The 14,798-nt window shown below is 44.3% G+C and overlaps 1 protein-coding gene across 1 annotated transcript; it reads left to right on the top strand.

The window, feature by feature from the left end:
* The first annotated feature begins 9,775 nt into the window (after positions 1 to 9,775).
* On the top strand, positions 9,776 to 14,348 carry LOC120691121 (mannose-1-phosphate guanyltransferase alpha-like). The gene is made up of 15 exons (XM_039974091.1): positions 9,776 to 10,086; positions 10,175 to 10,272; positions 10,381 to 10,481; positions 10,580 to 10,658; positions 11,021 to 11,081; positions 11,736 to 11,782; positions 11,895 to 11,987; positions 12,152 to 12,242; positions 12,508 to 12,556; positions 12,732 to 12,848; positions 12,927 to 13,074; positions 13,224 to 13,316; positions 13,400 to 13,468; positions 13,858 to 13,900; positions 13,989 to 14,348. The coding sequence occupies exons 1-15, from the start codon at positions 10,032 to 10,034 to the stop codon at positions 14,087 to 14,089; spliced, it is 1,245 nt and encodes a 414-aa protein (XP_039830025.1). The 5' UTR covers positions 9,776 to 10,031; the 3' UTR covers positions 14,090 to 14,348.
* Positions 14,349 to 14,798: the final 450 nt, after the last annotated feature.

Below are 14,798 nucleotides of genomic sequence, written 5' to 3' on the forward strand. Positions count from 1 at the left end.
GGCTTCAAAGTAGAACGGCGGACAGTCCACCCATGGGGTGCGAACGGTCCGCCGGCTAATCTTAGATTTGTATCAGAGAGGTTGTTTCTCTGGTTTGGGCTGAAAAGTGAACTGCGGACGGTCCGCCCTTGGGGCGCGGACGGTCCGCATGCTAATTCGAATTTGTACTAGAGAGCTTGTTTGTCTTTGGGGAGTCAGATCTCTTAACTGCGGACGGTCCGCCCCTGGGGCGCGGACGGTCCGCCTGGGTTTAACGGCTAGTTCTGACACGCATTAAATGCACTCTGACTCACTGGTTTATAACGGCGGACGGTCCGGTTTTTGAAATGCGGACGGTCCGCGACTTCACAGAAAAGAGTGTAACGGCTAGTTTTTGGAGGGATGTCTATATATACCCATTGCCCGGCCTTTGGGTGCTTCTCTTGGCCATTTGGACTGCATACTTGACATCATAGAGCTAAGGCATCCCTCCCTCACACACACTTGCTTAGAGATTGCATTCTTGAGGGTGTGAGAGTTTCCTAGTGCATTGCATCAAGTGTTTGAGCTTTGTGGCATTAGGGAAACTTCAATCAAGCGTCATCAACTTGTTACTCTTGGGAGTTGCCGCTCCCTAGACGGCTTAGAGAAGAGGATTTCGTGGAGCACCTCCAAGGAGATTGTTGAGGAGCCCCGATTTCGGTTGTGAGAGGTCTTGTGCTCACCTCACCGGAGTGGTGAAGAGCAACTCTAGTGGAATCGAGGTGTGGAGCTGTTCTTTGATTCAATCCGGCTCAAGATCAAGAGGTTCTTGATAGAGGAGCGGTTGATTCTTGGAATCCACCTCAACGTGGATTAGGGGTGACCGGCAAGTCATCGACACCACGGGATAAATTCTTGTGTCAAGCTTGGTTACTTTTCTTGCTCACTTTAATTCTTGTTTTTACTTTGAGCAATTTACTTTACTAGAGGTTGAATTGTGCCTTGTCACCCTAGGTTGCAAACACATCTAGAGATAATAGTAGCATGACATAGGGCTTTCCTTTGTTACTAATTAAATTTCTCTAGTGTTATTGGTTTTAGATTTTAAACCGCCTATTCACCCCCCCTCTAGTCGGTGTTCTTGATCCTACAGTAATTACTTCCCAACAAAAAAGATTAAATTTATAACAATAACTGCTATATTGAATTATTAAATTTAATGTGCGACTGGTTTATTTCAGAAGAACAATGCGACCATGAGGATTATAAGGAGCCGGTTAAGACTCAAGGGCATGAAGAAATTGATATTGGTAAAATGAAAAAAAAACTCTAATGAAAATTATTGCTACACCGTACAATTGTGTGGACCAAACAAACTAAGCATTCTCTCCAGGTGGATCTGCACCTAAGGTCAGCAGCTGGATGGCATCACAGTCATAGCCAATCTACACCAATCCTGATGGTAATATTGACCATTTTAATATCATGTTCAAAAGCATGATTACTATGTTGGTAAAATAATTGTACCTTTAATTTTAATTTAAAAGGTTTAGGTGGCATGCGACTGCAAAAAGACCCTGAGTTGCAGACACAATCTCCTATGGTCGAGGATGGTACTCTCCCTACTTTTCATTAACAACTTTAGTCAATTTGATGTTGCATTCGGGTCAACTTAATGATCGTACTATTGAAATAGATGGGGATGAGGATGTTATTTTCGAGGAGGATGACGAAGAAGACGAAGGTTACTTTTTCGCTGGACAAGGTATTGGCAAAATATATGTCATTTGATTGGAAAATAGGGTGTTAACTTCTACTAGAATAGAATACTGATGGCTTTTAATATATGTACAGACGGTGAATCCAACGATGATGCTTATGTTACTTTGTGTGGAGATGATATTGATGTGCTAGATGTAATTGATCCCTTTGGCAAAGTGTTTGAAAACATACCATCTGAGACGCATATGCTTGAGCCGGTTGATAACTGTGAACACTGCAACGCAAAGAAATTTCAGTTCGAGCCACCAGGATTTTGTTGTCGTAGTGGGAAGATACATTTATCATCCCCAGACACACCACTTGAACTCATGAGGCTTTGGTCAAGCTCTGATGCTGATGCTAGACACTTCCGTGCAAACATCAGATTCTTTAATGGTCATTTCTCGTTCACATCTTTGTATTGCCACCTTGACCATATGACAACCAACATGCAAAATGGGGGGGAGGGGGTTTATACATTCTGTGCACATGGTCAGATATACCATAATGCTCGATCATTTGGTAAGGAAGAAGGCACAGAACCTAGACACCTTGAATTATACTTCTATGATGATGATCCTTCTCTTGAGCATCGATACCGTAGGTGTCGCAAAGATTGCTTGGAAAAGGACAAGGAGGTTATAGAAAGATTAGTTGGGATACTTCAGGGCAACCCATACTCCGAACAACTGAGGTCAATGGGTCACGTTGAATATATAGAAGACCACCATATTGCATTGAATCTGGACCAACAGTTGGATCAGAGGACTTATAATGTGCCTCTTACATCAGAGGTTGCTGCCGTTTGGATTGAGGGTAGTGAACTCCTAGGTCAGTTCCAAAATAGTGTTCTCCTGCAAGGGAAGGATAGGTCTGTGCTGGGGATTCGGTCATATCAAGCGTGTTATGATGCATTATCATATCCACTTTTCTTCCCCAGAGGGGAGCTCGGTTGGCATAATTGCATTCCGAAGGTTGGCGTGACTATGCAAGAAGTTGAGGCTGCCCGTGCATACCGAAAGGCTCGTGCTGAAAATGATGGCGATGATGATGAAGGTATAGTTCATGGATTACAAAAAAGTAATCATAGTTCTTATTACACACTACTTGTACCATATTGCACTTCACTAATATTAGCTTTGGAAATTTGTAGGTGGGGCCGACAATTTATGTGTGTCAGTATGTGATTATTATTGCTACAAATTCCAGATGCGTCCTGGTATATTTAACCCAATATTTTTTGGTAAACGGCTATTCCAGCAGTTTGCTGTGGACACATACATAAAGATTGAAAGTTCACGCTTAGATTACATCAGGAATAATCAGCAGGAGTTACGGGCTGATTTATACCAAGGTCTCGTTGATAGTTTGCATGCCGGCGAGGGTTGTGCAGATGCTGTTGGGAAACGGACAGTGCTGTCCACGTCATTCATCGAAGGTCCTCGGGACATGAGACGTCGGTACATGGATGCCATGGCATTGGTGCGAAAGTATGGGAAACTAGATATCTTCCTCACAATGACATGCAACCCAAATTGGGATGAGATTAAACAACATCTTTTACCTGGTCAAACTGCACAAGATCACCCTGATCTCGTAACTAGGGTTTTCAGGGCAAAACTTGAGGTGTTGAAGACAAAGCTGATGAAGAATGACATCCTTGGTAAAGTTTGTGCTTATGTATATGTTGTGGAGTTTCAAAAGAGGGGGTTACCACATGCTCACTTCTTGCTGATCATGAAACGGAAGTATATGCTTACGTGTCCTGAGCAATATGATCTTCTTATCTCAGCAGAACTTCCTAACAAGAAAAAGTTTCCTGAGTTGTACAGGATGGTCACCAAGCACATGATGCATGGCCCATGCGGTGTTTTAAACCTGTTTTGTCCTAGCACTAAGGGACGTACATCTTGTAAGAATCGCTATCCACGGGCCTTTTGCGAGTCCACATCTCAGGGGAAGGACTCGTACCCCATATACAGGCGACGTAATGATGGACGTAAGGAAATGGTTAGAGGTCATGAGCTAGACAATCGATGGGTAGTCCCGTACAACCCTTATTTGCTACGCACGTTCAATTGCCATATTAATGTTGAAGCTTGTGGAAGCATTAAATCTGTTAAATATTTATTCAAATACATTTACAAGGGTCATGATCGGGCATCTATTGCTGTCAGAGAAGGTGATAATGTAGATAGTTGTGGTAACGTTGATGAGATAAAGCAGTTTAGGGATGCTCGGTGGGTGACGCCTCCAGAAGCAATGTGGAGGATATATGGTTTCGACCTAAGCAAAAACCACCCACCAGTGAAACAATTGCAGCTTCATCTACCCGATATGCATATGGTGTCATTCCATCAGCGTTCTAATATAAAAAATATAGTAAATCGCCTTGGTGTGGAAGAGTCAATGCTTACAGCATATTTTGCTCAAAATAGGGTCGACGAGTTTGCACGTGGGATATTGTATCATGATTTTCCGGAATTCTATACTTGGCACTCCAATGGTAAATTCTGGAAGTGAAGGGTATATGAGGGACGCAAGCAGATTGGTAGAATTGTCTCCGCACACCCGGCTGAGGGGGAACGCTATTATCTTCGCGTTCTACTTAACCACGTTGTTGGAGCTACCTCATTCGACCATCTTAAAATGGTTGATGGTGTTGTGCAACCTACATTCCGCGAGGCAGCCGAAAGAAGAGGTCTAATTGAAGAATATAATACATTAGATGAGTGTCTTATGGAAGCTTCTACGTTCCAAATGCCTTCTTCACTACGAAGGCTATTTGCAACTATTTTGGTGTTTTGTGAACCAAGTGATGTGTTTGCACTTTGGCAGAAACACTTGGATGCAATGTCAGAGGACTATCGATGAAATAGTCCATCATCCAATATAGCCACACAAATGGTACTTGTTGATATTAGAAATATGTTGTAGTCAATGGGTAAGGACATTAAGACATTTCCTCTTCCGGAGATTGATGAGATGTATGATGATGCTAATGGTATTCCTCGTGAAATATTTGAGGAGGCAACTGTCGAGGTGAATATCGATGATGTGTCATTGGTCAACTCCCTTAACCAAGAACAAAGGGACGCCTATGAGGAGATCATGGCAACTATATTCCGATAAAGGTGGACTCTTTTTCGTGGATGGTCCTGGCGGTACCGGAAAGACTTTCCTATATAGATCTCTGCTAGCGACACTACGAAGTCAGAACAAGCTTGCCGTGGCAACAGCTACATCTGGTGTTGCAGCATCAATAATGCTTGGTGGGAGAATGGCCCACTCCCGTTTCAAGATACCCCTTACCATTGAGAATGGAATTTTTTGTAGTTTCACGAAACAGAGTGGTACTGCAAAGCTGCTCCTTCAAGCGTCTCTTATTATTTGGGACGAAGCTTCTATGACAAAGAGGCAAGCTGTTGAAGCACTAGACAACAGTATACAAGATATAATGGATCAAACTCAGTTGCCGTTTGGGGGTAAGACTGTTGTGTTCGGTGGAGACTTTAGGCAAGTACTACCAGTTGTTAGAACGGGGTCCAGGGCTTAAATTGTCGATGCTTCCCTACGGAGATCGTATCTATGGGGTTCCATGCGACATCTTAAGCTGTGTAACATCCCAAAAAGTTACTAAATCAAATCACGCACTAAATAATTTCAAAACCTCTTTTCAATTGTTGAGCTCAGTCCATTCAAAATCGATCCCCGCCCGATCTCCCGAAAACCCGGTCCCGACATCCAATCGCTGTCCCGTCTCCCTATTTGCCCACGTCCCGCGCGTCACGCCCGACCGGCGCGCGTGCGCGTCTGGCCGCGGTCGCCGCCGCGATCCCCGCCATCTCTCTCACTCTCTCTCTCTCTCTCTCCTTTTCTTTCTCTTTTTCCTTTTTCCATTTTCCTTCTTTTTCTTTTTCCTCCTCCTCCTCCTCCCTTTCTTCCCTCTCTCCTCTCCCGCGCGCTGCAGCCCGCTCGTCGCGCCGCCCCGACCACGCTCGCGCACGCCCGCTGGCTACCCCGGCCGCTCCCCGTCCCTGTGCACGCGCGCCCCGCCCCCGGCCTGCCCACGCGCACACGCGCACGCACGAACGCGGCGCTCGGCGCACCGAGCCTCGACGCCCGTGCCCTTGTTTGGACATTAATCGCTGCTAGAACGCTTAGGACCTTATACACAATACAACTTGTTTTATAAAGAAAATGTGTGCGTGTGTGGGAAGGGAGAAATGTGGAATTTCGAAAGATGAGTTTAGACAGGATGGATGGCATTTCTGTGTGATTTGCCGATTGGTGTGCTTGTACCTGTGTGGTTAAGCAAGGAGGGGAGATATCCATCTTGTCACAACTAAGGACCGAGTTGGTGTGTCATCTCACCTAACTCTATTATCGTGCAAACCACTCGACCGTTAAATGGGCAACGGCTTAGCATAAACCCCACTAGTTAGTCTGATAGGCATTAGGAGAGCTGAGAGCAACGGGTGATCAAGGAGTAGGGATTAGCTCTGTGTGACTTATGCCCCGGTTAAAACCTCTGTGATAGGTCAATGACCCCTTGGTGGATCCCGTGATGGCTAGTCAGGTCTACCTAAGGTGGGTAATGGCTTTGTTGAGATCTGCACCGACACTAAGGTGATCGAGTTGCGGTACCCCGCTTGTGGGTAAAGTTGCACACCTCTGCAGAGTTAAAATCTATTCGAATAGCCGTGCCCACGGTACTGGGCGAGTTACGGTGTGGTCACATAACTAGTGTTTCTTCTGGGAATGGACGGGTTGGCGTGAGTTGTTTTGGGAAAAGTGTCCGATAGTTGTGCCGTGTGCTACGGCGGATGATGAGTCCGGTAGCAACTTAAAACTTGGATCCTGTGTGGATCAACACTACGTGTTACTTGGTACAAGAAAACTTGCTTTGAAAATCCTTTCTTTTAAATGAACCCCTGCATCAAAATTTGCTTTCCGCAAATAAAACCCTAGCCTCATCCTTGATTTATCTTGTGCATTATATTCTGTTTATACCCCCTCCGTGGGTGTGGTTGGACTTGCTGAGTACGTTTGTACTCACCCCATTCTTAATTTTTACAGAGGAAGATCCAGACTTCGTTCCCGAAGACATTGAGTAGAGGTTCCGTCCTGCACCCAACCTTGCCTGTGAATAGGGTCACCCGTAGAGAGTCTCGTATGGCGCAAGACTCTGATGACCCCCTCTTCGTAGTTAATATCGTTATGTGGGTGTTAGTTGTTATCCTCACGATAGTGGCGCTTCACTGCCCACTTCCGCGTAGAGTTGTACGGTGATGTACCATCTGATGTAATAAATCTGTTATCAGCCTCCTGAGACTGATATTGTATCACTTTTAAGTCTTCTCTCATGAGGGGACGCTTCCCTGACGTGGGAAGAAGCACCCACTACCCTGACGTAGACCCCTGGTTCATCTCCACCACTGGCTTTCGCTTACCTAACACCTACCGAAAAGCCGCCCGAAAAGTCCTGCGACGTCTGCGTGTGATCTACAAGCATCATCTTCAGCGGACTTCTATGTGATTTTTCCCGCCTACTGAAGGAAGAGGACGCTCATGGATTGCCCGGATGAGAGGACTTGGAAGAGAAGAAGTAGACCTAGAAGATACGGTCTCCCACCTATCCATCTGCCTCGCCGGCCTGGATGAACTTTACCGCGAACAGGCGGCACAATTGGAGCACCAAATCTACAGGGCAAAAAAAGGCAACCCAAGAACTGGAGGAACAACGGACAAGAGCCGCACGCGCCGAGTATTCCCTAGCCGCTCTCCAAGCCCAATGGCAAGAATACGAGGCTCGCAGAGGAATAGGTGGATGGATAGAAGAAGAAGAAGAAGAAGAACTCGAAGAGACCCATTGGGATAAGGGTACTCAGACCGAAGATGTTATGATGGAGCAGTGTCTTCCCCCAAAGAAACGCCCTATCCAGACCGAAGAAGTGAAGTGTCCTCTCTTGAGAGAAGACTTAAAAGTGATACATTATCAGTCCCAGGAAGCTGATAACACTTTTATTACATCAGATGGTACATCACCGTACAACTCTGCGCGGAAGTGGGCAGTGAAGCGCCACTATCGCGAGGATAACAACTAACACCCACACAACGATATTAACTACGAAAAGAGGGTTCTGCCAGATCTGAGGCTTCTCTCCAGGTCTTTGCAGTTGGTGTGTCAATCAGGAGATGCAGTTGGTTGTTCTTTGTTGTAGCGACTTTGACCTCTTCTTTCGATATTTTATGCGACAAGATCCGGTTTCTTCAACTCTCTGTTTTGGTGGTGAAGGATTGCAAGCTTGTGTTGCTTGGGGTGTTTTCCCAGCCGATGTTCTTTCTGCAGTTGCTAGATCTCGTTGCAAGCAGCGAGTGGTTTTTGCGGTCTTCAAAGTCTTGTGTGGCGATGGCGTTTGCAGGTGTCCATTTCCCTTACTGCTGCTTCAGTGTATTTTTCAAACTCCGGTAGACAATGAACAATCGGAAGAAGAAGACGACCAGAGATCTCTTCGGTGTAATTTTATTTTTTTTATGTCGTCTTGTGTCAAGTTGTCCTTCCATTGTACTACCAATTGTTTTCCTTGATATGAATCAGATATGAGACATATTTTCGGTGTTTTTCTCAAAAAAATAAATCACAAACATAATTATTGGTAATGGATAGAGAATATATTTTAGATATGGGATATGAGTAATCTGTTGGAGAATACGTCTAATTCTTGTTTAATCATAGAAGATGATAACGTGGCACATTCAGAACAAATTCATCGTGACCTGCTCCAATCTTAACATTGATTTCCGGAAATATCCATAGCGACATGATCTAGATCATCAATCAAGCCGAGAATTCAAGTATCGAACCCAACCATCCAAAAATACGCGCATTGTAATATGTAAAATACAGCCAAGAAATGTATTCAAATATATTAGTTTGGAACCTTATATGACTGGCTTCACAAACCTCGGCAAGTTCAACGAGTTGTTAAACAAAAATTTAATGTGTTGATGTATGAATGGATCTAGCATGTTGTTGATGAAACCACTTTGAACATATCTTACCTGGAAGTGTGATTCTTCAGAACACGTAGAGTACAAAAATAAGCAGTACTACTACTAAATGATCACAGTTCTGAAATGTCGCATAAATTTCCTTGTTTAACTCGTAACCATCCAGTAGAGGAGCCATTTTTCCAGATCTCACCCAACTCTAGCTCTCGGTACTCACGGAATATCCTCGTGAAGTAGTAAATAGGTCCAGTCGGAATATTCCGTGCAACCTCAGTTACCCGCCCCGGTTCCCTGGCCAAAAACCTCAGATCCGGCCGTACATGCCACGCCACTCCACAAAGAAGCTTCTTCCCGTCTGGCCATCGGCCACCGCGCCGCACCCGCACCCGCACCCAGGGTTTTATTTCCCAACCGGTTTCCGGTAACCGCCGGGCTCCGGTTCCGGTTTACCGGACCGGTTTGACCGGTTACCGGTGGAAACCGGTTGAATTCAAATCCAAATTCAAATAAATTCAAATTTTCCCGTGCAACCGGTTCCGACCGGTTTACCGGCCGGTTTGACCGGTTTACCGGCCGGTTTTACCGGTTTACCGGTCGGTTTGACCGGTTTGAAATTCAAAAGCTCCCGTGCAACCGGTTTACCGGCCGGTTTTACCGGTTTACCGACCGGTTTGACCGGTTTACCGGCCGGTTTGACCGGTTTGATCGGTGGGCCTTCATGGGCCGGCCCATTTTTTTTCTTTTTCTTTTTTGATTTAACTTTAAATTCCCACAAACTATACTAAATGAATGAATTTTTGAGAAAATTTGACACCATTAGATTCATCACACCTTGAAGTATTTTTAGGAATTTTTTGGGAATTTTTCATTTTTTGAATTCAAATTTAAAATTTGAATTTTGGCCGGTTGGGTACCGGCCGGAACCGGAACCGGACCGGACCGGTTTGACCAGTAACCGGTCAAACCGGACCGGTTCCCACCGGTTAGGTTAACCTTGCCCGCACCCCGGCGCGCCACCGGCACGGATCCCACCGGACGCGGCCCGAGTCAGAACGGCTGGTAGAGGCAGCTGCGCTGCGCCCGGAGATCGCCCGCCTCCGCCCACCAACACACACGCTGCCCTCCTGCCTCGCTGCCCACCTCCTCGTCGTCTGATCGCCATCGCCTCGGCTAAAAATCCCGCGGTCCACGCTCCCCCTCCACTCCAAATCCCGTCGCCATAAATCTCGCCGCGCCCTCTATCCCGTCCCCCTCCCCTCTCTGCCACCGGCGCCGAAGCAGAGCTGAGCTGAGCCATGGCTGGCTCCGAGCGCGGCGTCGCCGTCATCATGGTTGGCGGCCCCACTAAAGGTCAGTGGAGCTACTAGATCTGCGCCCACTGGGATCCCCCGCTCGCTTGCCTGATGGATTGGCTCTGGTGTCGGTTTGTTTGGTGCAGGGACCCGGTTCCGGCCGCTGTCGCTGAACGTGCCCAAGCCGCTATTCCCGCTCGCCGGCCAGCCCATGGTGCACCACCCCATCTCCGCCTGCCGCCGGGTAAGCTGCCGATTCCTTCATTCCCTTCTCCTCTGTGGAATCGTGGTGCGTCTGTGTGATGCTGTGCGCGGTTCGTGTGAGATAAGCTTTTGGATCCCCCTGCTGCAGATCCCCAACCTGGCACAGATATACCTCATCGGGTTCTACGAGGAGCGGGAATTTGCGCTCTATGTCTCGTCTATCTCCAACGAGCTCAGGATCCCCGTCAGGTTTGTCTCCTGACCTGCTGTTTGCTTCCGGTGGGTTGGGTTCGCGGTGCTATCGGAGATTGCAGAGCAGTGCATTGACAGCGTGTTTTCAAGTCTAGGTACCTAAGAGAGGATAAGCCTCATGGGTCAGCTGGAGGGCTCTACAGCTTTAGGGATTACATCATGGAGGACAGTCCGGTAATGCCTTATTGCCCTAGCCCAATGATCAGCTTGATTATCAAATTGGATTATACATTTAGGCTGCATCTCTGGTAGCCCTAGTATGATAGCCTGAGCCCTTGGATCCCTAGTAGGCTAGTATGATAGCATACATCTCTGGTTTTCTTATTCACAGCATGATATACATTTAGATATACTCCATTGTCTAGTGTGTAATGCAGTGGCTTACTTACAACCCATCTAGCTGAGTAGTCTTTTCTAATTCAGGTCATATGCGGTGGCTGGGGGTTTGTAGGAACCTACTACATTGTTATGTTGAGTGGATCGAGATATCATCATCCTCTAAAAGTTGGTTACTGTTTTTGCTTGTGATTTTGCAGTCACACATAGTTTTGCTGAACTGCGACGTCTGTTCTAGCTTCCCCCTACCAGACATGCTAGGTAGGTTGCTCAAGTAACTGAAGTATACTCTTCCAACATTTTATCCTGTCGGTTAGATATATGGCTTCGGCCATGATGTTTCATGATCGTAGACTCATTCCTCAAGTCACAAGCATGGCTTAATTGAATATCATGATCTTGTTCTTCATTTGTTGTTTAGCGTTACCTATCCCACTAGCTATCAAGGTCATGTCTGAACTTGTTCTCATGCCCCCGGTGGGGTGTATAAGTGGAGTGGAGGTGACAAAATGTAGTTGGTTAATGTTGAATCCAAAGCGAACTGCCAGGCTTGTCACCAATAGCTTGTTTTTGGCGTATTCATGGGTTAGTTAGATGCTTACAGTGCTGCAATTGCTTCTGATGTACGCTATTGTAGGTGTAGTCATAAGTTAGATTACATGCTGTTCAATCTGTGCTGTGACAGTTGTATGCCTCACTAATTATTTTTAAAGTAAGCATATATGACAACAAAAACATCAGTCATTATGTGGATCTGTGGTACATAAATCTGCTATTAAATTTAGTTGTTCTATACATGGATGCTTCACTGCCAAAAGAGTGTGTTTTAAAGATTAATGGACTGTCTGCATAGCTTCTGCATTGTTGGTCATTATTGGATACCAACGACTAAATGTTTCACCATTGTCATTGCAGAGGCCCATAAAAAGTATGGAGGAATGGGTACTTTACTAGTTAACAAGGTATGATAATACTTCTGAAAAATTGCAGATTAATCTTACCTTTCACATGAATAATTTTTCAATTCTAATATCATTCCCACTTGTAATATTGTATGCCCACACTTTTAATCAGGTATCTGCAGAGTCAGCAAACCAGTTTGGCGAGTTGGTAGCTGACCCTGAAACAAACGAACTTCTGCACTACACGGAAAAACCAGAGACTTTTGTGAGTGCAGTTCTGCTCTTTGTTTAATTTGCTCATCATTATTTTCAGTTTAGACTTTGCAGACCATATTTCTTTCTGAAATACTTCGCAACTTTTCACAAGCAATGTTTCTCAATGGATAATTATCATGGTTGATAGCACTAATACAGTTTATCTATCTCTAGGTGAGTGATCTCATAAACTGTGGAGTGTATATATTTACTCCCAATATCTTTAGCGCCATTGAGGATGTCTTAAAACAGAAGCAAGACAGGGGTATTGTCCGCTGATATATTATGACTCTTTCCTTTGGAATTGTTTATTATTGTTTAAACAGAATGTTCTTTTTGTTCTATTCAAATGCTAACATCTCTTAAATAAGTAGATGTAAAATTATTTGCTTCACCTATATTAATATCTTTTACTATTAGTTCTAACATGGATGTGTCAGTAGATATTCTTACTTGTCTTCTTTAGCCCCCCTGATTGACAGTTTATATTTCCAGCATGAAGTTTAATGCCTTTAAATGCTACATTTCAGCAAATTTGCGCCGTGTATCTAGCTTTGAAGCTCTTCAATCAGCAACCAAGTATGTGTTTCTGATATATTCTTCTATTCATGCGCATGCATATTACAGTTATTACGTTTTGATTCTCCATTTTGTGGTGGTTCTTCCAAAAACTAGTAGTTGATAGCACCGCCATGAATTCAATTATACAGTATGCATTATTGTGTAGACCATCTTACAACTTTGATGTCAACAGGGCACTTCCAGCAGACTTTGTTAGGTTAGATCAAGATATTTTATCCCCTCTAGCGGGAAAGAAGGAGCTGTATACATACCAGACACTTGATTTTTGGGAACAGATCAAGACACCAGGGTATATACAAATACTATATGTTATCCTGCCTTTTGTAATCTTGGAATTTCTGACTAACCATTGCTCCATCTTGTGTAGGATGTCTTTGAGATGTTCTGGGTTATATCTTTCTCAATTCCGCCGTACATCTCCTCATCTTTTAGCCTCAGGAGATGGCAAAAGGACTGCCACTATTGTAGGCGATGTGTACATCCACCCATCTGCCAAGGTGCATCCTACTTCAAAGGTAATGCCTGTCTCATCTACCAATTTTGGTCAGATTGTCATAGATCATGTTCATTTTGTTGTTGTTCAATGATAATGAAGTGCATAAACTTTTTAATAGGAATGTGTTCAAGAAACAAAATGTAGCTAACCCTGTAACTCTGTAAACAGATTGGTCCCAATGTCTCTATATCAGCTAATGCGCGGGTTGGAGCTGGTGCCAGGCTTATCAATTGCATAATTCTAGATGATGTTGAAATTATGGTTAGTTTTCTTTTTCTCTGTGCCAAGTGATAACCCTTTAGGAACATGTGAATCTCATATTTCTTTCTTTATTTGTGTATCAGGAGAATGCAGTTGTTATACATTCAATTGTGGGGTGGAAGTCATCCATTGGAAAATGGTCACGTGTACAGGCAAGCAACTTTTAGTCTTTACCATTTCATTTTTATCCATTTTCAAATTTAATGAATATTCTGTATAAAGCTTTAAAACTTTGCCTTAGAACACTTTTGTCAAGTTCAATTCAAGTAGCATGCCTGCATGAGCAAAGTTTCAGATAATGTTAAGTCCTTTTTTTCTGATGAGTTTACGCTCCTGGACAGTTTAGTACATCAAATTTTCTTGAATGGTCGTTTGCTAATTCCAAGTTATGACATTTGAAATTGGTGTGACTGCATTCCACGGTGACATTGAATGCATAGTTTTAGTTATGACATCTGAAATTGGTGTGACTGCATCGTATAGTCTTTTTCTGGGCATATCAGTTGGCTTAATTTGATGAAACTTCTGTTTCTGAATTCAGGGCGAAGGTGATCACAATGCCAAACTTGGCATTACTATTCTTGGTAAGACCCAAACCAGACGATTTACTATTCACACAGAAATCCTCATGATAATTTCGTTTCTGGAAATTGACATCCTATCTTAATGCAGGTGAAGCCGTTGATGTTGAAGATGAAGTAGTTGTAGTTAACAGCATTGTGCTCCCAAACAAAACTCTCAACGTCAGTGTCCAAGAGGAGATCATCCTATAACAGCCATTATTTTTTTTAAAATCCCAAATAAGGTCTGAAGACTAATCACGTAGTTTCTGTTTATTTGTTCTCACCACATAAGGTTCAGTAGATTGAGATTATTATTAGTCTGTCTGTACCCTTCTTGTGATGTAATACAGCACAATCTTCTTGACCTGTTACTAATTTGGTTGGCTAGTGTGGTGGTGTAGAAAATGTACAAACATGCGACACCATTTTTGTTGAGAATGAATACTTACTATCAAATGTCAGTTGTTCACCTGCTTGTTGTACTTTTTTTATACTTAAACCAGTTGTACAATCTGTTGTACTTTGGAGTTTGGATACCCCAGACGTCAGATACTCAGATGACACCATTAAAGGGCTGTTTGGTTGCCCACCCTCACTCGCCACGCCATACTTGTGGCTGCTACAGTGCCTTGGCTGGTGTTTGGATGGGGTATAAGTCAAGTCAGCCACGGCAACGCCACAACAGCCTTATGTGTAAATTTTCACCACAGTTGTGGCGGCCGCAACGCTCGCCACAGTGCCACACCCGCCACAACTTTGGTGGCCGCGCCACACCTGCAGTGGCGTGTGAAGGCCGTAAACCAAACAGCCCCTAAATGTCAGTTGTTTGCCTGCTTGTACTTTGGAGTTGGATACCCAGTCATCAGGTGATGCCATTTATAGTAAGCCTTATATTACACTAATGGCCTAATGCAATATA

Source organism: Panicum virgatum, chromosome 9N, assembly GCF_016808335.1.
Source record: "Panicum virgatum strain AP13 chromosome 9N, P.virgatum_v5, whole genome shotgun sequence".
NCBI classification, from domain to species: Eukaryota; Viridiplantae; Streptophyta; class Magnoliopsida; order Poales; family Poaceae; genus Panicum; species Panicum virgatum.

Bases quoted from the DNA above. Each gene is read 5' to 3' on its own strand.
- LOC120691121 (XM_039974091.1), top strand. From the start codon at position 10,032: ATGGCTGGCTCCGAGCGCGGCGTCGCCGTCATCATGGTTGGCGGCCCC. The intron at 10,659-11,020 runs GTAATGCCTTAT...GTGATTTTGCAG, and splicing joins ACATCATGGAGGACAGTCCG to TCACACATAGTTTTGCTGAA. The intron at 13,469-13,857 runs GCAAGCAACTTT...TTCTGAATTCAG, and splicing joins GAAAATGGTCACGTGTACAG to GGCGAAGGTGATCACAATGC.